Raw genomic sequence first — 23,547 nt, 5'->3', positions numbered from 1 at the left:
TTTTTATTTTTATTTATTAATATAAAAATTGTTCAAAATTTATATATTTATAATTTTTTTAAAAAAAAATTTTTCCCCCTTAGCTATGGGTTTACTCTTCACTGAGTTTAGTCAACTGGGTGTGGTTCTCAAATTTCATGTACTGAGGACCACACCTCCTTGGCTGAGGACCATATTTGCACACAGGGGGTCATCATGTCTCTCAAAAACCAGACTCGGGAATACAGTGGCATTTTCTCCAGGTTAAAATAAATAAATAAATTACATACAAATATACATTTTTATTTTATGTGACAGCAGTTCATCTTCAGAGGAGGCAACAATGTCCTGCATCTCCAGTCAGTACTCCGCTGCTGCCACTAGGGGCGCTGTCTGCACTGGGCTTTATCAGGGACTCTGATCCATCCCTTCAGACTCCAGTGCAGTGAGATGAATGTGACACTTTGACTCCTCTCAATCATTAACCTGCTTTTTGCTGTAGGAGGTCTCATGGATGAGAGAAGCTTGGTGAGACTTCTGCTTGGTCCTGATCTGTCATCATAAACAAATCGGGTTGAATATTAGACCCAATAATGTAAATTAAAGGCATTGCCCTTTATTATTGGAGACTGGGGTCTTATGTGGACCCTTTATTGTGTGGCATGCATGCACTCACCCCCCCACCACCAATGGCTCATGGGTACAGTGGGTGCCATGTGCTGCTTATCCCCCTGCAAAACTGATCATTCTGCAGCCAGTCTCCAGGAATCCAGATCCTGCAATACTAATCCGCATGGGTGATAGTAGGGATGCAGCAGAGCCAAACTCGTCACTGCAATCCAGACCTTGCAAACACAGCTCTGCTGCACTGGAAATGGATGTATTTGCATCTATAGAACCAAAATGAGTTTGCGAGTCCCTGGTACAGAGCAAGCGCCAGAGGCCCCGGAGCAGATACCTTGATGGTGGATGAATGCTAAACCTGTGCACCAATGTAATGTTTTGAATTTTTTTTTTTCCATTCACACCCAAAGCTTCCTCTCCTGCTGGTTACACCTGTCACACATCATTGTGGGGTCTTAGCCCTCAGCTGTGAGGTCTTGTATCTCCCCAACAGATAACTAATTCTAAGTAATGCTTACAAACTTGGGAGCAGCTTCAGTTGTGACTAGAGGGAAATTAATGAATTGTTGCGGTTTTTTTTTCCTACCTCTGTGCCGTTCACACTTTTCCTAACAAGCGCCTTGTCTTTCTCCGCAGCCATGGGTACGGTGACCGTCCTGGGGCTCTGGGCCTTCCTGGCCCTCCTGTGTGGTGAGTACACAGACTAATGGCTACTCGCTATCTGCCATCCTCCTCCCTCCATTATACCCGCCCTAGGCAGAAAAAAGTGCCGGTAAAGGTCAATCCCAGGGGATCAATATGATCTGTACATTAGTCCTGTCACTTATACAATGGTGCGAATTGTATCACTTGCTTCTACCCCGGTACCAGTCACACCGTGCTCACTGTACAGTAGTGCCGCCATATTACACCCATGTGACTAATGACTATTCAATATCTGCCTGCGGCCATAAATCTGCCGTCCAGTGTGTGCAATCCTCCTTATGTCCACAGACATGTTAGAAAAATGTCCGTTCTCTAATTATACAGCTCATTCATAAGTCTACACGAAAATACCATTAACACCAGTGTCTGTACAGCAGGAGCATTCATCACTGTCTGTAGTATCCGCCACATAGTAGTGCATTCTACATAGTAGTGCTGGCAATATTCTCATCCAGCAGTCACTGATACAATAGTATCATCTCTGTAGTGTAAGCTCTGCTGTCACCTATAGTTCTGCATACATTACTGGGCCTGCTGTATACATTACACTTGTTCTATCAATCATTAATTATCTATGTTCAACATCAAAGACTTCCAGGGAAGTGACCTGTATGTTTGGCCATGATTCATAGACTTCCTCTAGATTATCTCCCAGTCTGATCACCAAATTTACTTTAACACTAGAATTACTGATCCCCAAATTTACTTTAACACTAGAATTACTCTGTAGCTTTTGCTGCAATGTGTCCAGAATGATGAATTTCACTGAATAAAAGTCCGAAATCTAAATTGCTGGTTAGTTGTTTGCTTTTTAGTATAGAAAGTAACTTTAACTAAGTATAACTTTTTGTCTCCTTTACTCGATCCTTCATCATTGTGTTGCATTTTCTATATAATCCAGTTAGGGATGAGCGAATGTGTGGAAGGTCAGGTTCAACCAAAGTTTGGGTACCAGAACTTGACTCCATAAAGTCAATAGGGACCCAAACTCTGGTGCTGTAAAAAAGTGTTAAGGGGCTGAAATGTAAGGGTTTGCAGGACTTAAAATATAGAAAATTAATAATCTTGTAGGTCTGAGTGGAGCAGTGCCTTGTGTATTTCACTGTAAGTAATTTAAGAATCATGGGGGTCCCCTCTATTAACCAGCCAAAGGTATGCAGACAGCTCGATGCCATTTTTAAGGGCTCATTTCCACATGCGAGAAACACGCCCGTGTCTCGCATGTGGAAACCAAGCGGAGCGTGCGGCCGCATAGGAACACATGGAGCTGCACAGCTCCACTCCAAAGTGCCGGCGCCAGAGCTTCGTTTCCACGGACGTGTGCCTCGCATGTGGAAATGAGCCCTTATAGGTTGGGAAGGTTCATGGATATTGGCCCCTTCCCAGCATAATAAAACAAGCTCTTAGCTGTCTGCTTTCCCTTGGCTGGCTATTAAGTCATCTTTGTACTTTTACACTATCCCTCACAAGGTGCCTCCACCTGTGATCTGGAGTCATAAAGGATGCATCAACAGGTGGAGCTGGCCAATTGCAGCCATTCCAATACTTGGCATGGCTGTGATGGCTTCAGAAGTGCTCAAAGCTTGTTGACTTGACTGTGCTTCAGCCTTTCAACAAGTTTTATTAAGCAACAAAACGGTAACACTGACTCCCGGGAGAAGTCACTGTTTGGCGTTCAGTACCAGACACTTTGTCTAGTACAAACCCCCGAAGTTTACAGTTCAGGTTTGCTCATCCCTAACTGCCATACAACTCCATAGTATTCAAAATATCCAGTTGTCTAGAAATGAGACACCAGATCTGGAGTATTTTCATTACTTTAATGAAAATCAAATCTAAGGGTATGTGTCCACGGTCAGGATTTCCATCAGTATTTGTAAGCCAAAACCAGGAGTGGAACAATTAGAGGAAAAGTGTAATAGAAACATATGCACCACTTCTGCATTTATCACCCACTCCTGGTTTTGGCTTACAAATACTGACCAAATCCTGATGCAATCCTGAACGTGGACACATACCCTAAGGACCCTTTCCAGAAATCGTGCCCTCCCATAATGCCAAACTTCAGTCAGTTGCCTATACCCCTACTTCTTCCATCTCTTGGCCCTTCCAGCAGTGCAGGCATCTCACTAAGTTGAGACTCCTAACTTATGGTCAAGCAGATGAGTCATGTGAAGCTCCTGCACGGCTTCAATGTGTTCTCGGGAGGCAGCAGGTTCTTTGGACCTTGTAGTCTTTCTCCAGTAGCCAAAACATAAAGGTAACATGGGCTAATGAGCATACACGAATTCCCTGCATTCTGTCAGGGTTGTCGTGAAGAAGTCCACTTTCTGAATACCATTTTCCAAAGATTGACTACATTGTGCGTGAGCTCCTATTTAAGCCCTTTCAATGCTTGATGAAATGATAGAAATCTCTAGAAATTAATACACTAACCTGAGTGATCTGTAGCATTAAATGACCAGGAACCTGTTATCGTGTTTGTTTAATCTGCACGTTCTTCATTCCACAGTATCAGAGGCGTAGCTAGGGTTTCAACTTAGGGGGGGCGAAACATCTGAGTGGGCCCCTAACCAGCTAACCCTGATTACAGCTACGGTTGCGCACGCTAATTGTAAATATAGGGGAACCTCAGAATATGACCGCACTGTTATTGAAAAAAAAATCTATATACAAAAACGAACGTTGACTTTACCGCCATATTGTGACCATATGCAACTTTGATGGTCACAATACTCTGAGTGCCCCTATAACAATAATGCTTAAGTGCCCACTTAACATTTAATAATGTCCCCTAAGTTCCCCCATGTACTGCTCCATTATACACAGTATGGTGAGCTCAAAGCTTCCCTATACACAGTCTAAGGCCCCCACAGCTCCCCTATACACAGTATGATGTTCTCACTGCTCCCCTCTCCCTCTACACAGTATGATGTTCCCACTGCTCCCCTATACACAGTATAATGCTGACAGAACTCCACTATAGAAAAGTATAATGCCCCCCAGAGGTCCCCCACATACAGTGTAATGGGCCAACAGCTCCCATATGCACAATATGCATTCGCAGCTCCCTTATACACAGTATGATGGGCCCGCAGCTCCCATATACACAGTATGATGGATCCGCAGCTCCCTTATACACAGTATGATGGGCCCGCAGCTCCCGTATACACAGTATGATGGGCCCGCAGCTCCCTTATACACAGTATGATGGGCCCGCAGCTCCCTTATACACAGTATGATGGGCCCGCAGCTCCCTTATACACAGTATGATTGGCCCACAGCTCCCTTATACATAGTATGATGGGCCCGCAGCTCCCTTATACACAGTACGATGGACTCACAGCTCCCTGTAATGATTTGGATGCCCCGATCACTTACTCATACTCCGGCGTAATCACTATTTTGTGGCACTGCTGCAGTGCCGCAGCTCAAACTTGTGAGCGCAGCTTCTGACAGGCCAGAAGTTAGAAGCTATGTCACAAGCGCTCAATGTAAGACTATGAGGCTATGTGCACTTGTTGCGGATTCCTGTTTTTTGTGCACATTTCACCTGCGTTTTACCACCTGCGGAATCCTATACAGGAGCAGGTGTAAAACGCTGTGGAATCCTCAAAGAATTGACATGCTACGGATAATACAACGCAGCATTTCCGCGCTGTATTTTCCGCACCATGGGCACTGCGGATTTGGTTTTCCATAGGTATACACTGTAAACCAGATGGAAAACTGCTGCAAATCTGCAGCGGCCAATCCGCAACATGTGCACACAGCCTGAGAGCGAGGAACAGGCCAGAACGAGGCTCCCATAGACTCACTGATTAGTGACCTCTGCGCTGCTCCATGAAACACTGGAGCCTCAGACAGGCCACAAACTGCAGGAGACGGAGCCAAGCAGAGACAAAAACCGATGAAAACGCCGGAAGGTGAGTATCAGACAGGGGGCAGGGGACGGGGATTTTCAGCACCGCTCCAGCAATGAAATAAATAATAATGCTGCAGTGGTGCTGTAAATGTGATGCAGCTCTTGGTTACTGTATGCCGGCTCCTTATACTAATACTCATAAAAGACCCAGGTGGTACGTATCAAAAGCCCCCTGCCCCATCTCCAGCCTCCCCAGACAGCAAATATTGCATGATGGAGTACATATAATATCATAACTAAACATTATAATATTCAGCCCCCAGTGACCTGTCCCCCTCCCCCACTTCAGCCCCAATACCCCATCATCTCACATCCACCCCCTCAGTGCCCTATCCCACCTTACCCACCTTCTGCCCTCACAACACCCAAATGGTCTCACATCCACCCCCCAGTACCCTGTCCCCCCTCTTTCAGCCCCCACAATACCCCAACGGTCTCACAGTGACATATCTGAATATAATAAACCTGATAAGTTCCATCCCCAGCACTTACTGATAAAGTTTGCAGGCAGGACCAGGAAGTGTGAGTGAAATGCAAGGTGGGCACTAGGACCCAGCGTGCCTGAGCCAATCCCAGCGTGCAGATAGTGAAGATAGGAAAAGCTCCATCAGAATCATCATCAGGTCAGACGGCAGCACCATCCACTGCAGGAGGGAGACTGCAGCCGGCCACTGTGCCAGCAGCGTGCAGAGTCTCCGTCAGACGGGAGCAGACATTACACTGCTCTGCTCCTATGCGGTGTCCTGCCTCGTCACATAAGTGTCCCTGCCCTGGCTCCCGGTGGGCCCCTTCATGTGACAGGGCCCGGGGCGATGGCCCCCTCTGCCCCCCCAGTAGCTACACTACTGCACAGTATACATGAACACAAACGGTACCTTTACATAACGACTAAAGGTACCGTTACACTAAACGACTTACCAACGATCACAACCAGCGATACGACCTGCCCATGATCGTTGGTAAGTCGTTGTGTGGTCGCTGGGGAGCTGTCACAGACAGCTCTCTCCAGCGACCAACGATCAGGGGAACGACTTCGGCATCGTTGAAACTGTCTGGTAACCAGGGTAAACATCGGGTTACTAAGTGCAGGGCCGCGCTTAGTAACCCGATATTTACCCTGGTTACCATTGTAAAAGTAAAAAAAAAAAACACTACATAATCACATTCTGATGTCTGTCACGTCCCCCGCCGGCATCCACAGGGTTAAAACTGCTTTATAGCAGCGCTCTTGCCGAATGCACGCGCTGCTGCCGAGAGCTTCCCTGCACTGAATGTGTCAGCGCCGGCAGTAACAGCGGTGACGTCACCGCTGTGCTCTGCTTTACGGCCGGCGCTGACAGTCAGTGCAGGGAAGCTCTCGGCAGCAGCACGTGCATATTAGCAGCGCTCTTGCCGAAAGCAGTTTTAACCCTGTGGACGCCGGGGGACGTGACAGACATCAGAATGTATGTACTGGTTTAGATTTTTTGTTTTTTTTTCTTTTACAATGGTAACCAGGGTAAATATCGGGTTACTAAGCACGGCCCTGCACTTAGTAACCCAATATTTACCCTGGTTACAAGTGAACACATCGCTGGATCGGCGTCACACACGCCGATCCAGCGATGACAGCGGGTGATCAGCGACCAAAAAATGGTCCTGATCATTCCCCAACGATCTCCCAGCAGAAGCCTGATCATTGGTCGCTGTCACACATAACGAGATCATTAGCGGGATCGTTGCTACATCACCAAAAGCGTGACATTGCAACAATATCGTTAACGATATTGTTGTGACTCAGCCTTTACTCTGTAGACTCAGGGTTGTCCCACAATGGGCTAAACCAAAGGGATTTGACTTTACCTATAAGCTAAAGTTGTGTTTACTGTACACTTAACCTCAAAGTACACAACCCCACCCCAAACCTGAGACTTGAGTGGCTTCTATTTATCCCATTAGTGATGTAGTCACTTTTTTCTTGTAGTAAGACTTCATAGGAGATGGCAATGGTGGTCATTCTTCCAAAGTAGATAAGTTGATGATGACTGAAATTAGTTAAGTTCTCCATCGTTCATTTAGGTCTTCTCATTGAGGAATCTTCAGTGTTGGATCAGTAAACTATATAAACTGTGAGAGGGTCCTAAAACTCTTCATCTATGGTTCCCATAATCAAACATCTAGACCAGTGCTCCCCCCAACTCCAGTCCTCAAGAGCCACCATCAGGTCATGTTTTCAGGATTTCCTTAGTATTTCACAGGTGATGGAATTATTGCCTTTCCAGGTAATGCAATTATCACCTGGGCAATACTAAGGATATCCTGAAAACATGACCTGTTGGTGGCTCTTGAGGACCGGAGTTGGGGAACACTGATCTAGACATAGACCAGAGTGTCCCCAGCTGAAAGTCAATGGGCCATTGTACTAACTACTTAAGTGCTTCCCCCAAGTCTAGTCCTGAACAGCCACCAACCCATCATGGTTTGAGGTATTCTTAATATCACACAGGTGATAATTCCAACTAAAGTATGAACTACATCTTGTACCACAAGAAAGCACATGTCTATAGGGAAACTAAGTTATGGCTCTAAGAAGCAGAAGAGAGCTGTCCAGTCAGTAAGGATAAAATGCAACAGAACTGGAAAACTACTAGTTGACTTGTGCCAAAATGGGGCAACAACATTGGGTGATGGGGTTGCATTTGGTCAATACCACTTGCCAATAAAATATCTTCCATCAGTCATGTAACTAGAATCTCCTGTACCCTAGTACAGAACTTGGACCTTGGCCCTCTCCTACATCTGGCAAACATGCATGGTCCCTTGTACCAGTCTAGATCCTATAAAACATACATGTATGTCCTGTGTTGCATCCTTCTCTCTCAGCCTGGGCCTCATGCAATAACTCATTTTTTTTTTTTTTTTTCTTAAGAAATACCTTTTTGCCCTCCATCAGTCACACTGTGCAGCATCCTCATCTGTAGCCAGCACCTGACCTTGGTATGCTGGCCACTGATGGGCAGCATGCATTACCCACCAGTTCCCTGTGATGCAATACTCATCCAGATGGAATTGGTGTCAGCGGGGCCCCCTCCAGCAAGGGCCTAGTTACCCTCTCGCCCTCTGACCTTGATCACTGCACTCCTACTTTCCACCAGCCACCAAATTTTATGCAGGCTATTTTAACCACCACAGATCTTGGGTAGATAATGCTATTAAAAACACACTCCTGTGGCTTGGTGGCACAAAGAAGGCATTGCCATGATGTAAACCATATTTGTGCCATTGGCCCAAGTGTCCTAGTCATGATTTAGATTCAGTGGCCCAGTATCCTGCTTATAAGTGTCCAAATTCCACTCCATACTGGAGTCTTGCGAAAGTGTGGACTTCATTGGGACAGTAAGTACAAGTCAACAAAGACTTAACTTCGGTATGACCGCAGTGTTTCCTTCCTGTATATATTGGGGTACCACCTTTTTGTTTACTAGATCTTCCAATCACCAGATGAGTGCGATCTAATTCTTAATCTTGATTTCTAGATTTGTGATCTAAATGAGCCCTACAAAGGAGTTTTCTACTACTGTAAACACGTTCTTACCTTAGGTGTTGTCTTGTCTTTGTGTTTTTTGCAGGAATTTGTTCAGCCGGTCCACTGGGCAAGGAATTTGTTACGGTCTTCATGCAAAACTATCAGTTATCTTACAGCAAAGCTGAATTCCAGCTCTTTATCGCTGGGTACAGTCCTTCCACCACTGTTACAATTTGGATGAGCCAGTCTAGCTTCAAACAGGTCCTGACTGTGAATGAACGTGCAACGCTTTCTGTCCAGATTCCTCCGAATGCAGAGTTACCTGGAACTACCAGGTCATGCAATGTCATTGGCATCAAAGCTGATAAGCCTGTATCTGTTCTTTCTCTGAATTACAAGTCTCAAAGTGCTGATACTAGTATCGTGTATCCCATCGAAGACCTTGGTACTGACTACTATGTGGTGACTCCTTTGGATGGACCTAGTGATGGGTACAAAGAGTTCTCCGTAGTCAGTTACGAAAACCCCACCAGTGTTGACCTCTTCTTGACCGGAGCAGTTATCTACCAAGAGAAGACCTATAAAGCTGGTAGCAAACTCACTGTTGCCCTAGATCCGTTCAATGCTCTTCAGCTCCTGAGTACTGATAACTTGTCTGGTACTCGTGTCATGTCACAGAAACCCGTGGCAGTATTGAGTGGTCACACGTGTACATGGAAGAACACAAAGTGCAACCATGTCTATGAGCAGCTCAGGCCAGTCTCCAGCTGGGGCAGAAGTTTTATCATACCTCCAATATCCTTGCAGCTTAAGTCCGATATTGTATTTGTCACAGCTGCCGAGGCTACAAAAATTGATTATCAAATAGATTCCAGAATGTCAAGCCAGAACTTAAATGCAGGTCAAGTAATCCAGTTGGAAGTCCCCATCAAAAGCCCCATTTTTCTCACTGCCAGTGCTGGAATCCAAGTAATTTACTACTGTACTGGTTGGCAAGACAGGCTTTTGACACAATTTGACCCAATTCTCATGACCATTCCTCCTATCAGCAGCTACTGTTCCTCTTACTACATCTACGGTCAACAAGAATTTGACAACTATGGCAGCCTGGTGGTAAAGACCGCAGATGTCTCAAGAATCAGCTACAATAAAAATCCAGTTACAGGCCTGACATGGAGTGCGATCCCAGGAACAGATTATTCTTGGTCTACTCAGGGATTAGGGAAAGGATTTAGCTTCCAACTTATTGAGAACCCATCTTCACCCTTCATGTTGTTGTCTTTTGGATTCGTGAAGCTGAACAGCTATGGCTCCCCAGCTTTGTGCATCAATGGTGGGTTTCTTAAGCCTCTCAATGGGGGGAATTGAATGATATTTCTTAATGTTAACCAATCTGATACTGTTTTTCAGCTGACTCGGTTCCATCATGTAGCTCTGTAAAATGCAGAGCAAGGGAGACATGCCAGATGTCCAATGGGAAGCCTATATGTGTGCCGGAATCTGAAGCCTATTGCCAAGGAACTGGTGACCCCCACTACCGCACCTTTGATGGCCGCTACTATGACTTCCAAGGAACCTGTACTTACACCATTGCCAAGACTTGTGGCAGTGATAGCAGCCTCCCATTTTTCAACATAGAAGCTAAGAATGAAAATCGGGGAGATACTCGTGTTTCCTACATCAGCTATGTTACCGTACAAGTCTATGCCTATTCCATATCCTTGGTGAGATATGAGAATGGATTTGTCAGGGTAAGTTTTGATAAATGTAATGCTACTTGCTGTATACAACTCTTTATAACAAGCCATGTACAATAATGCACTTGCAATTTCTATCTCTCCAGGTCAACAACCAACGACAACGTCTCCCTATTAATCTGAATGATGGTCAAGTCCGCTTGTATCAGTCTGGTAGCTCGGTGATCATTGAAACAGACTTTACATTAAGGGTTTACTATGACTGGAACTCCATCCTAAAGGTTTACATTTCTAGTAGCTTCTTTGGTAGTGTTTGTGGCTTGTGTGGAAACTATAATGGAAACCCTTCAGATGACCAGATGACGCCAACCGGTACCCAGGCTCCTAACTTAGTTGACTTTGGAAAGAGTTGGAAGGTTGAAGATGGTGACAGGTTCTGCTGGCACAACTGTAATGGAGATTGCAAGACGTGTCCTCTTGACACTCAAAAAACCTACTCAACTGACCTAAACTGTGGCTTGATCTCTAAAGTAGATGGTCCATTCCGTCAGTGCTACTCGGTCATTGATCCCAAGCAATACTTGGACAACTGCGTATATGATCTGTGTATGAATGGAGGCTCCAAGCAAATTCTGTGCCAGAGCTTGAAAACCTATGCAGACGCCTGTCAAAGAAGCAAGGTCTCAATAGCAGAATGGCGCCAACTTTCTGGATGTCGTAAGTAGAAACTGAAGTCTCTTAATTACTATAAATGTATGCAATTAAGGGAGAACTAAAGGGGTATCCTTACCATTTAAGTATAGTTTTTGGAATATTACTAAAAATAACCCAGGAAAAGGGCTCTATCCTCACCTATGGGCTCAATTATTGCTGATATTTCAGAAGGGGGGCCATTGTTCATGAAGGGGAAGGGGGAATGGTATGGACATTAACCCCTTTCTGACCTCAGATGGGATAATACGTCCGAGGTCAGAACCCCTGCTTTGATGCAGGGCTCCGCGGTGAGCCCACATCATGTGCCCGCAATAGCGGCTGGTGAAATTGCAATTCACCCGCCGCTATTAACTAGTTAAATGCCGCTGTGAAACGCAGACAGCGGCATTTAACCGGTGCTTGCGGCCGGAAATGAGTGCATCGCTGACCCCCGTCACATGATCGGAGGTCGGCGATGCTTCTGTATAGTAACCATAGAGGTCCTTGAGACCTCTATGGTTACTGATCCCTGGTAGCTGTGAGCGCCACCCTGTGGTCGGCGCTCATAGCACACCTGCATTTCTGCTACATGGCAACGAACATCAGATCGCTACTATGTAGCAGAGCCGATCGTGTTGTGCCAGCTTCTAGCCTCCTATGGAGGCTATTGAAGCATGGCAAAAGTGAAAAGATATAAGTTTAAATCACCCCCCCCTTTCGCCCCATTCAAAATAAATCAATAAAAAAATAATCAAACCTACACATCTGGTATCGCCGTGTTCAGAATCGGCAGATCAATAAAAAAAAGCATTAACCTGATCGCTAAACGGCGTAGCGAGAAAAAAAATTTAAAAGGCCAGAATTATGTTTTTTTTGGTCGCCGTGACATTGCATTAAAATGCAATAACGGACGATCAAAAGAACGTATCTGCACCAAAATGGTATCATTAAAAACGCCAGCTCGGCACGCAAAAAATAGGCCCTCACCCGACCCCAGATCATGAAAAATGGAGACCTGTGAGTATCGGAAAATGGCGCTTTTTTTTTTTTAAGCAAAGTTTGGAATTTTTTTTTTTTTCACCACTTAGATAAAAAAATAACCTAGTCATGTTAGGTGTCTATGAACTCGTACAGACCTGGAGAATCATAATGGCAGGTCAGTTTTAGCATTTAGTGAACCTAGCAAAAAAAGCCAAACTTTGGAATTTTTTTTTTCCCGTTTTCTAGTACACGACATGGTAAAACCAATGATGTCGTTCAAAAGTACAACTCGTCCCGCAAAAAATAAGCTCTCACATGGCCAAATTGACAAAAGTTATGGCTCTGGGAAGGAGGGGAGCGAAAAACAAACACGGAAAAAATGGAAAATCCCAAGGTCATGAAAGGGTTAGAGCTATGGCTGACTAGTGTTAACTCCAGAAATGGCACCATCCTTGTCCATTAGCTGTGACAAGTGTTGATCATCTGGGGTGTAACCAACACAGACCTTATCTCCTACATTATTTATTTTTTATTTTTTTTCCCTGTCTAAAATGGTACAAAATAGATATTGATTGTTTCCACAGCAATGCAGTGTCCCGAAAACAGCGAGTACAAGCTATGTTCCCAAGCATGCCCATCCACCTGCAATGATGATGCTACCCCTTCTATCTGCTCTGAATCATGTGTGGAGTCATGTCAGTGTAAGACCGGCTATGTCCTTGATGAAGGAAAATGCATACCCAAGGCCAGCTGTGGCTGCATCTACCAAGGCAGACTATATGCACCCAATGAGAAGTTCTGGGGAGATAACAAGTGTGAACAGGAATGTGTCTGCAACCCTTCCACCAGGAAGGTTGAATGCAAATCCACAAAGTGCAAGTCTTCAGAGCAATGTTCAGTTATAAATGGAATCCAGAACTGCTACCCCTTATCTTATAGCACATGCTCAGCATCAGGAGACCCTCATTACATCACTTTTGATGGTGTGAAATATGACTTCCAGGGCACATGCGTTTACCAGTTTGCAGCACTATGCCAGAAGATAAATGATCTAGTGGACTTCCAGGTCAATGTACAAAACGATAACCGAGGAAGCAAAGTTGTGGCCTATGTCTCAGCTGTCCAAGTCAAGCTTTGTAGCTTTGATATTGTCATCGACAGGAGGTACAAGAACAAAATTCTGGTAAGTCTATAAATGCCCTATGAGCAAAGCTTTGTTGGCCTATGTTGTAGTCGGTTTTTTGTTTTTCTGATGGTAATTATCCACCCTTTCTGTCTAGCTTGATGGAGTCTTGACCAACCTTCCATTCGTTGTTGATAATGGCAAACTCTCGATCTACAAACAAGGTAATTCAGCTGTAGTCCAGACAAGCTTTGGTCTACGTGTGACCTATGACTGGGACAGTCAAATTGCCGTTACTCTTCCAAGCAGCTATGCTGGAGCAGTCTGTGGTCTTTGTGGCAACTTTGATAATAACAAAAATAATGACTTCCTCATGAAAAACAACCAGTTGGCTGCAAAACCAGTACTCTTTGGAAACAGCTGGAAAGTGCAACACATACCTGGGTGTTTTGAGGAAGACAAGGGAGATTGCTCAAAATTGGCACAACTGGAACTTCTTCACACTAACAACAAAGAGGGATGTGGCATCATTAAAGATAAGAGTGGACCTTTCCGTGAGTGTCATGCCAAGATCGATCCAGATGGCCTGTTCAAGAGTTGTGTATATGATGCATGCTTCTATGAAGGAAGACCAGATGTCCTCTGCAAAACAATAGCCAGCTACGCAACCTTATGCCAAGAGGCTGGAGTTACCATATACCAATGGAGAACACCCAAATTCTGCAGTAAGTTAACCCAAGACCACTTGCATATTTTACTAGTCTACATGGCCATAAACATTCAATAGATTTTGTTTCTAACATGCTGAACTGGCCAATTTACCCCACTCTTAGAATTCAAGGCATCTCATGCCTTCTTAAAACATGATAGGCTAGACATGCCCAATGTCACATCTGTTAATGGAGTCGAAACAGTAATTTGAACCAACATAATTGGGTCATATGACTAAGTTGCCCACTCTTGTTTTTAAATGCTTACCCTTGTCTTCTAACCCCAGGTCCAGTTTGTCCAAAGAACAGCCACTATGAAGTGTGTGCTTCTGGATGTGCTCCAACATGCCTGTCGCTTGCACCTCCATTGGGATGCAAAGCTGGTTGCACTGAGGGATGCACATGTGATGATGGCTTCATCCTAAGTGGTGGTGATTGTGTTCCCATAGCCCAATGTGGCTGCAGATACAACAATAAATACTACAAGGCCGGTGAGATGTTTTTCCCCAGTGGCTTATGTAACCAGCAGTGTGTATGCACAGCAAGCGGCGTTGTCGAATGCAAGGCCTTCACCTGTGGAGCCAACGAAGAATGCAAAGTTGTAGATGGAGTCCAGAAATGCCAACCAATTGGGTCTGCTCAGTGCTCTGCTGCAGGTGATCCTCACTACATGTCATTCGATGGTCTGGCTTTTGACTTCCAGGGCACCTGCACCTACACCCTCACCAAGACCATCACCAAGAAGGACAACTTGGTACCCTTTGCCATCAACGTTAAAAATGAGAAGTGGGGTGATGGAACGGTTGCAGTCACCAAACTGGTATCGTTTGAAGTCTACGGATACAATCTTGTTCTCCAATATGAAGTTCGTGGCAAAATCATGGTAAGTGATCGTTGTCTGAGGTCAAACCTTCAGGGCAAAACTATAGTAGAGGTATTTCTGAGCACCTGATTGAAATATTACAAATAACAAGAAAAGACTAGAATGTCCTTAAGTGGTGGTCTTGGAATTTGAGAAGATCTAAAAACCCTTAGGGTTGGACTCTTATTTTCTTAACACTGCTGTAGGGTTAACTTTAATGTTGCTTTCCATGCAGGTCAACGGTGTATACTATATCCTCCCCCTAAATTTGGAAGGTGGAAAGATCCACTGTTATCAGCATGGAATGAGGGTCCTGATCGACACTGACTTTGGTGTCCAGGTAAACTATGATCTTGTCTATAATGTCATCGTCACAGTTCCCGGAAACTACAAGGAGCAGTTGGGTGGCCTCTGTGGTAACTATAATGGTGATAAAAAAGATGAGTTCTTGCTACCTGACAAGAAGTTGGTCTCAGATGCCACCGTATTTGGAGCCTCCTGGAAGGTCCCGATTCCTGGTGTTTCTTGTGATGATGGTTGTGGAGGCAGTGGAAAACCTTGTCCTACATGTGATGACAAGAAAAAGGAGATATTCAAAACCGAAAACTACTGTGGGTTCCTGAAGACAGCTGGAGGACCCTTGAGCGCTTGCTATGCCACAATCAGCCCTGATAACTTCTTCAACAACTGTGTCTATGACCTGTGTGCTGCTGCGGGTGATGGAAAAATCCTTTGCGATAGCATTCATAGCTATGTGGCTGCATGCCAGGCAGCTGGGGTCACCGTCCAACCATGGAGGACTGAAGCTTTCTGCCGTAAGTCTACTTGTCGGTGGCACAACTAACTCTTGTTGGTGCTGTATCTTAATAAAGCAAGTGGTGGTTTTGTTTGCTTTTCTTTTAGCCATACAGTGTCCAGCCAACAGCAAATACAAAGTGTGTGCCGACATCTGCTCTGTAACGTGCGCTGGTCTTACTGATCCCGCCAAGTGTCCCGAAACCTGCTCAGAGGGCTGTGAATGCGATGATGGATTCTTCTTCGATGGGGACAGCTGTGTGTCACTTGACAAGTGTGGTTGCTTTGAGGATGGAAGATATTATCCGGTGGGTGCAATTACTTATGGCTTAAACTCAAGAACTGTGGGGTCAAGTGACAATCTAATGGGTAACCTAAAGTAGAATGCAGCTTGGTTGCCCACTTGTACCATATTAAGTTCGCCCCCCCTCCCCCAAGCAAAAAAGCTTGCTTTCTTTAGGCTATGTGCACATGTTGCGGATTAGGCTTAGGGATTTCTGGTGCGGATTCTGCCTCTCCTGGCAAAACGCACCTGCGTTTTTTTGTGCCGTTCCGCAGCATGTTTTTGCTGCGGTTTTCTTGCGGATTTGCTGCATTTTTACCCCTGCAGTTTTCCATAATGGAATGGGTACAAAAACGCTGCAGATTCACAAAATGACATGCTACTTCTTTTAAACCTCAGCGGATGTCCGCAAGTGTGCACAGCATTTTTTTTTTTTCTCATTGATTTACATTGTACTGTAAATCAATTGCAGATCTGCAGCGTTTCTGCACTGCAAAAAAACGCTGCAGATCTGCAGAGAATCTGCAACGTGGGCACATTCCCTTAATGATGCAAGGAGGAAAAAATAACATTGGGCACATCCTATGGCTAAACTGTAAACACTTGTCAAAAATTGGCTAAAATGTACTTTTTGCTTCTATATCAACAGCCTGGTGTAAAAGTTCTATCCAGTGACTGTTCCCAAGCCTGCGCCTGTAGCCCAATGGGTGGACTCATCTGTGAAAATACCAGATGTGCGGCTGATGAGACATGCCAGATAAAAGATGGCGCTGTGGCTTGTGTTAATAAAGGTAATGTTAAAATTTTGGGTGGAAATGGCATCTTATCTTGAACCCCCAACAATTTCAAGCACCAGTATCATTAAACTTTGAGGTATTCAGGCTTCTAAACATTACTTGTGCAATCCATGCATTTATTTTTCAGATCCATGCAAGTCAATGAACTGTAGGATCAAGGAAACATGTAAGATACAAGATGGAAAGCCCATTTGCGTTCCGAATTTCACAGGCACCTGTTGGGGATGGGGAGACCCCCACTATCATACGTTTGACGAATACAACTACGACTTCCAAGGAACTTGCACCTACATCCTGTCTAAATATGATGGTGGTGATGCCGGACTGGTTCCATTTAAAATTGAAGAGAAGAACGATAATCGAGGAACCCAGGCAGTAGCCTATGTCCGATCAGTGGCCATTTACACATATGGGTACAAGATTATGATCGTGAAGAGTGAATTCGGCAAAGTTCGGGTGAGTAGAAGCTCTTCATTGGACATGACTTCTGTCATTTATGGAATCTCTGTACATATTCTGTAGTCTATTGAGATGGAGCTTGCAGAATTGTCAATGCAGCCAAAATATGAAAGTCACACCCTGTATTTCCCCACTTCATTCCCAACAGGTCAATGATGTGATGACTAACCTGCCAGTGACCTTGCTCAATGGGAAGATCTCAGCCAGTATCAGTGGGTTGTATGCCGTGGTTAGTACAGACTTTGGCCTCAAGGTGACTTATGATTACAACAGTCACGTGGTGGTGACTCTGCCCAGCAGCTACTATGGCCTCACACAAGGTCTCTGTGGAAACTTCAACCAAAATCCAAAAGATGAGCTGATCACTGCAGACAACAAAGCTGTCACCTCCATTATCGACTGGGCCAAGAGCTGGAAAGTGAACGACAGAGATCCCTTCTGCTTTGACTTCTGTCCCGGACTCAACTGTCCAACTTGTGATGATGACAAGAAGGCCCAATATGGGGGAGACAAGAAATGTGGTCTTATTAGCAAAGTTGGCGACGGACCCTTCAGGGAGTGTTTCTCGAAAGTTAGCCCAGACACTTTCTTCGATAACTGCTTGTATGATGTCTGCGTTAATGGTGGCGCTAACCAGTTCCTATGCCTAGCTCTCAATGCCTATGCCAGTACCTGCAGGAAAGCAGGAGTTAAAATATACGACTGGAGGACTCCATCAGGATGTGGTAAGTGAGGAGCATGTTATAAAAATGACCCAGGAAGCAAAGATGATGCACATCTAGTCTTATTGTGGGGTCTTATTCAGTCAGACTGAAATTGCATGCTAGGTGAGAACACAGAATGGAAATACAGGGAGACATCCGACTGGCTAGTCTAGTACACCATGATAGCATCTGGATGGTTGGATGGAAGGAGTCTAGTTTGAGGCTAAATGTTGAAAGGACTAGAAAAGTAACAATGGAGGAGGGAGATGAAGCTGCAGTCTAGTTCTGTCAGGCTTGTTGCTGGGAGGAGTAGAAGTGCTTATGGATGCTAGAAATATATCTATTGACATCACATTCCTTGGCCAATGGAATGACCCTTTAAGTGAAGCCTACTGGATTGCTTAAGGGTACATGGTCAACACTCCTGAAGGAAATGGTTGGTACTAGTTAATTAAACTTACACCTAATTTTATTCTTTTCTTTGCAGCTTTGCCGTGTCCAGCAAACAGTCATTATGAGTTCTGTGGAAATGCCTGCCCAGCCACTTGTACAGACCGCACCGCTCCATCACGATGCACGGATGCCTGTGTTGAGACCTGCCAGTGTAACGATGGTTTTGTACTTAGCGGTGACAAATGTGTTCCCATATCAGGCTGTGGCTGCACTTACAATGGTGCCTACTACCAACCTAATGAAGAATTCTGGGCTGATGACAGCTGCCGCACCCTCTGCAAATGTGATCCAAATGTTGGCATGGTCATCTGCAAGGCGAGCAGCTGTAAAGCTAGCGAAAGGTGCATGGTAAAGAACGGTGTGAGGAGCTGTCAACCCTTCAGTTTCTCCACATGTACAGGGTCTGGAGATCCACATTATAAGACTTTTGATGGCAAATTATTTGACTTTATGGGTACCTGCATCTACCAACTTGTTGGTGTGACCTCCAACAACCCATTAATTCCACAATTCAATGTCAAAGTCCAGAATAACAACCGTGGTGGAAATACAGCTGTATCTTATACCAAAGTGGTTACCCTGGAAGTCTACAATATTGTTTTGACTCTTAGCATGGACTACCCTCGCCGTATCTTGGTATGTACTAGTTGAATGTTCAACTTAAATAGGGGACCCAATAGACTCTCTCGTTAAAATGATCTTGCTCCAAACTCTTGACATCCGATGAATAGTCTCTCTCAAAGTTCTTCCTTGGTTTTGTTTTTCAGGTCAATGGAGAGGTTACTGCTCTTCCATTCTACTTCCAAACTAACAAGGTCATTGCCTACATCAGTGGCTCCCAAGGAATTCTAAAAACAGATTTTGAAGTCACCATCAAGTATGACTGGAACAGTTATGTGGAAGTGACCATACCCAGCACCTTTGAGAACGTTGTTGGTGGCTTGTGTGGCAACTTCAACAAAAATCCCAACGATGACTTCCTCACAAAGGATGGAAAATCAACTACAAATGTTGTTCAGTTTGGTAACAGTTGGAAAGTTGGTGATGTCCCTGGTTGTTCTCCAGAGTGTACAGGAAGCTGCCCTCTATGTTCTGAAGCCCAGAAACAACAGTACAAGACTGAGAATTACTGTGGACTTATCAACAAGCCCAATGGGCCATTCAGCCAATGTTACTCGGTTGTGGACCCAACTCCATTCCTTAACAATTGTATCTTTGATACTTGCCAATACAAGGGACACCCATCATCTTTCTGTAATGCTATCAGTCTTTATGTGGCAGCTTGCCAAGCAGCTAATGTCCCATTAAAGGAATGGAGATCATCCTCTTTCTGCAGTAAGTTATTTTCTCATAATAAATGTTTGTTATAGACTTGTCTGGTAGTGACCCCAGTTGTCATTTACTCTTCCACCTAGGTCTATCCTGCCCAATAAACACCCACTATGAATTGTGTGGAGACTCCTGTTCTGTCAATTGCCGTGGATTGTCTTCACCAGCTGGCTGTGACACCCCATGCAAGGAAGCCTGCTACTGCGACAATGGCTACATTATGAGCGGCCACAAATGTGTTCCAATTGCTGACTGTGGTTGTGTGTATCAAGATAAATATTACCAGAAAAATGAAATCTTCTATCCCAAGGGCCAGTGCAGTGAGAAGTGCCAGTGTGGTGCTGATGGCACTGTCCAGTGTAAGTCTGAAGCTTGTGGACCTGAGGAAGAATGCAAGTTGGTCAATGGTGTGTGGGGATGTCAAGCAAAAGAATGTGGAAGATGTGTTGCTTCTGGAGATCCTCACTACACTTCCTTCGATGGCCTTAAATTCGACTTCCAAGGTACCTGCACTTACACTCTTTCAAAAGTTGTTGACTATGATCCACGTCTGGTGAGCTTCTCGGTCACTGTGGAGAATGAGAGCTATGGAAACGGTAAAGTTGCTGTGACAAGGCTTGTGGTGGTGTCCGTCTATGGTTACACAATTGCCATTGAAAGAAACGTGAGATCAAAGGTCAAGGTGGGTATCGGCAACGTGCTGCAACCTTAATATTGAGTTTTGTCTTCATCATGTAATCATGGCTACTTTATGTGCCTTAGGTTAACGGTGAACTTGTCAAGCTTCCTCTGGTGATTGAGGATGACTACATCTTTGTGAATCAAGAAGGAAACAACGTTGTCCTGCAGACAGACTTTGGGATGAAGGTTCTTTATGACACCGTGTACCATGTGGTCCTCAGTATTCCAAGTAACTACCGTGGCAAATTGGGTGGCCTCTGTGGCAACTTCAATAGTGACAAGAGTGATGAATTCCAGCTTCCCAGCAAACAGGTTGTCAAGAATGTGAATGAGTTTGGGCTCTCCTGGAAAGTTAACATCACTGGGGCTAAGTGCAGTGATGGTTGTAATGCAGGAGAGTGCCCGGTATGTGAGGATGCCAAGCTCCAACCATTCAAGGCCATATCATCTTGTGGTATGATCACAAACCCATCTGGGCCATTCAAGGCATGTCAATCCCTTATCAGCCCAATTGAGTATTTCGAGAACTGCGTCTTTGACTCCTGTGCAGTTAGTGGAAAAGATGAAATCCTGTGTAAGAGCCTCCAGGCTTATGCAGCTGCTTGTCAAACTGTTGGGGTAACAATTGGCACTTGGAGAACTGCAGCATTCTGTCGTAAGTATAGTAAACTTTAACTGTAACTGTTCTATGTTAAAATTTAGGTATTAGTGAAAATTAACAAACTTTAACATTACTTTCCTGTAGCCATGTCTTGCCCAGCAAACAGTCATTATGAACTTTGCACCCAAACCTGTTCACAAACCTGCTCTGGACTCACAGCACCAATGAGATGTTCAGGCCGATGCTTTGAAGGTTGTGAATGTAACACTGGGTATGTGCTGGATGGAGATAACTGCATCACGGCTGACAAATGTGGATGTGTCTTCAATGGAAGATACCTTAGTGTGAGTATTGTCTAATCTACAGATGCAGTAACTCTAGCATGGGATGTCTAGTCAACATGGTCAGATATCTACAACCTGTTGTATTTGCCGATACACTGATGCCATCATATTCCGTAAAACTTTAGCCATAATTGTCCCCCACTTGGTCTCTTGATCTAAATTCCTTATCGCTGTTTGAGGACACCCAAGCATACAAAGGGAGAACATAGTGGCTTCTTGTAGATGGTGGGATTAAAACCCAGGACTCTGGTGCTGCCCACATATCAAACCTGTGAAGATTACTTTTGTTTAGTAGCCCTACTCATATAATTTATGGGATTTGACCATAAATGAAGCAAAGCTAGACTAGAGATGCCTAAAAGTTCCCACTCTGGCCTAACCAGTGCATCCATGAGTTATTTTGATGGCCATTCACCCATAATGCCATTAGGTCTACAACTGGCTTTCCAAAAGTTAACCATTTTAATCCTTTTCGTAGGATGGAGATTCCTTTATCACAGCCGATTGTACCAGTGTGTGTAAATGCCAGGCTGGAGGTGTAACCTGTAACGCAGTAAAATGTAGTGCCAAGGAACGATGTGGCATGGTGAATGGAGTCCGTGGTTGCTACAAGGTGGAAGGTGAATGCTCCATGAGTCCTCAGAAGCTGGTTACTTTTGATGGCCTCTCAGGAGGTCCTAGTGGAAATGGTCCAGTAGAGCTAGTGCGTCTATGTGATGACGGAGCTTCTGGATGGTTCCGCGTTACTGCTAATTTTGAAAATTGTGGAAAGGCTACAACACTCTTGTCAAGACTTTATATCTTCCTTGGTAGCTCCCTGGTGACCATCTCTAAAGACAAGGATGTATGGGTGAGTAATCTTTTTGAGGGTAGTACTGGCACTACTGGATGCACTTTCTGAGAAATATAAAACATTTTTTTCTCTTCTTCCTCCTTGTATAGATCAATGGCCGCTTGGCTAGTTTCCCTATTGGGTCTGATATTTTCTCAGCCAGTGTTGTAGAGAACTTGATTTCTGTCCAGATTGGTGCTGATTTTAGGATCGAATGGTCAACTGCCGGCAGTGTTGTACTGCGTGTCTCTGATAAATTGTCTGAGGTGATCTGTGGAGCCTGTGGAAACTTTAACGGAGACATTACTGATGATCTCAAGTCTCCAGATGGGAAGTCTGTTGCTAATGTGGTACAGCTCATAGCCTCTTGGAAAGCTCTAGACTTCACTAGTTGGTGAGTAACCTTTGACCAATAGGACCACCTGAATATTCGAGTGCAACATGGGACTCTAGCATGTTTATGAAAAGTAGACAAGACTTCATCTGAAGTTTGGCAATAGATAGGGTAATATAGGAGCCTAGAAGGGCGGTTTGGTGAAAAGCTGTCCATAACTAATCAAATTAAGATGGCACCATTATGGATGTTTTCCTTGAAGGGACTCAACCAACTGGGGCACTGTAGGCCATAATGTGGGAGGACGGAAGTGGCATACTTGGGGATCCAGGCAGGAGACTTGTGACACACTTCCATGTTTCCAGATGTTGGAAACACACAAGTCATAGAATGTCCTCAAGCAAAAATGTAACAAACCTAAATGCTTGTGTTTAACATTCTGTTTTTTTTTCTTTTTCTTAATATAGTAACGCCTGAACCATAAGTCCAGAAAGGTCTAAACTTTTATGAAGGATGCTGTACATAATTGAGATTAATTTTTTTTAATACATGGAATAAAGAAACTGGTGGACTACAAGATTTATACTGTGTGAACCATGACACGGGAACTGCAACAAAGCCAATATATTGGGACGATGAGATGAATGTGTATGTAAAAGGACTTTCTACAAAAACCCACAACCAATAAATTGTCATGTCTGCCAGTGGTTTACAGGGGTCAATAAAGTTTTCTAATGCTCAACTTGTGGTCTAAGGCTCTTTTGTCTCATAACGTTTATGGAAAGTTCATATTCTGGGGTAGTTAAACAGATCCAGGGACTTACTATGATTTACACCAAAAAAAAATATCTCACAAAATGAGGTGTTAAGGGCCAGTTTGGGCAGCTGTAGTATCTAAATATCAAGATGGAAGACATCATCAATGTTTCTTGTCTCAATTATTGGTTTGACAATGCCAGGGCTGGCCTTGGGCTAAATAGTGGCCAGAGCCAAACTTTCAAACAAACCTGTAAAGGACTTGGGGACCACAAATTGATTACCTTAATTAGCGTCTCTGCCACTCACCCCACACTGCAAATATACCACTCACACTGGCCATGTTCAGCCCTCACATTGTACATTGATGTCACT

The 23,547-nt window shown here is 44.4% G+C and overlaps 1 protein-coding gene across 1 annotated transcript; it reads left to right on the top strand.

Moving 5' to 3' along the window:
- Positions 1-1,240: 1,240 nt before the first annotated feature.
- Positions 1,241-23,158, top strand: LOC143770526 (IgGFc-binding protein-like). Its single transcript, XM_077260209.1, has 20 exons — positions 1,241-1,293; positions 8,842-10,071; positions 10,149-10,489; positions 10,582-11,152; positions 12,694-13,292; positions 13,390-13,957; positions 14,230-14,825; positions 15,040-15,619; positions 15,708-15,907; positions 16,532-16,673; positions 16,807-17,135; positions 17,287-17,863; positions 18,330-18,931; positions 19,063-19,630; positions 19,711-20,306; positions 20,387-20,960; positions 21,051-21,250; positions 21,729-22,100; positions 22,193-22,476; positions 22,884-23,158. The coding sequence occupies exons 1-20, from the start codon at positions 1,242-1,244 to the stop codon at positions 22,891-22,893; spliced, it is 8,991 nt and encodes a 2,996-aa protein (XP_077116324.1). The 5' UTR covers position 1,241; the 3' UTR covers positions 22,894-23,158.
- Positions 23,159-23,547: the final 389 nt, after the last annotated feature.

Source organism: Ranitomeya variabilis, chromosome 4 (assembly GCF_051348905.1).
Source record: "Ranitomeya variabilis isolate aRanVar5 chromosome 4, aRanVar5.hap1, whole genome shotgun sequence".
In the NCBI taxonomy this organism is placed as follows: domain Eukaryota; kingdom Metazoa; phylum Chordata; class Amphibia; order Anura; family Dendrobatidae; genus Ranitomeya; species Ranitomeya variabilis.
Note: the sequence above shows the minus strand (reverse complement) of the source record. Positions and strands in the feature narration are given on the sequence as shown.

Excerpts from the sequence above, each read along its gene's own strand:
- LOC143770526 (XM_077260209.1), top strand. The coding sequence starts at position 1,242 with ATGGGTACGGTGACCGTCCTGGGGCTCTGGGCCTTCCTGGCCCTCCTG. Across the intron at positions 10,072-10,148 it reads CCCAGCTTTGTGCATCAATG|CTGACTCGGTTCCATCATGT; the intron begins GTGGGTTTCTTA and ends ACTGTTTTTCAG. Across the intron at positions 19,631-19,710 it reads GAGATCATCCTCTTTCTGCA|GTCTATCCTGCCCAATAAAC; the intron begins GTAAGTTATTTT and ends TCTTCCACCTAG.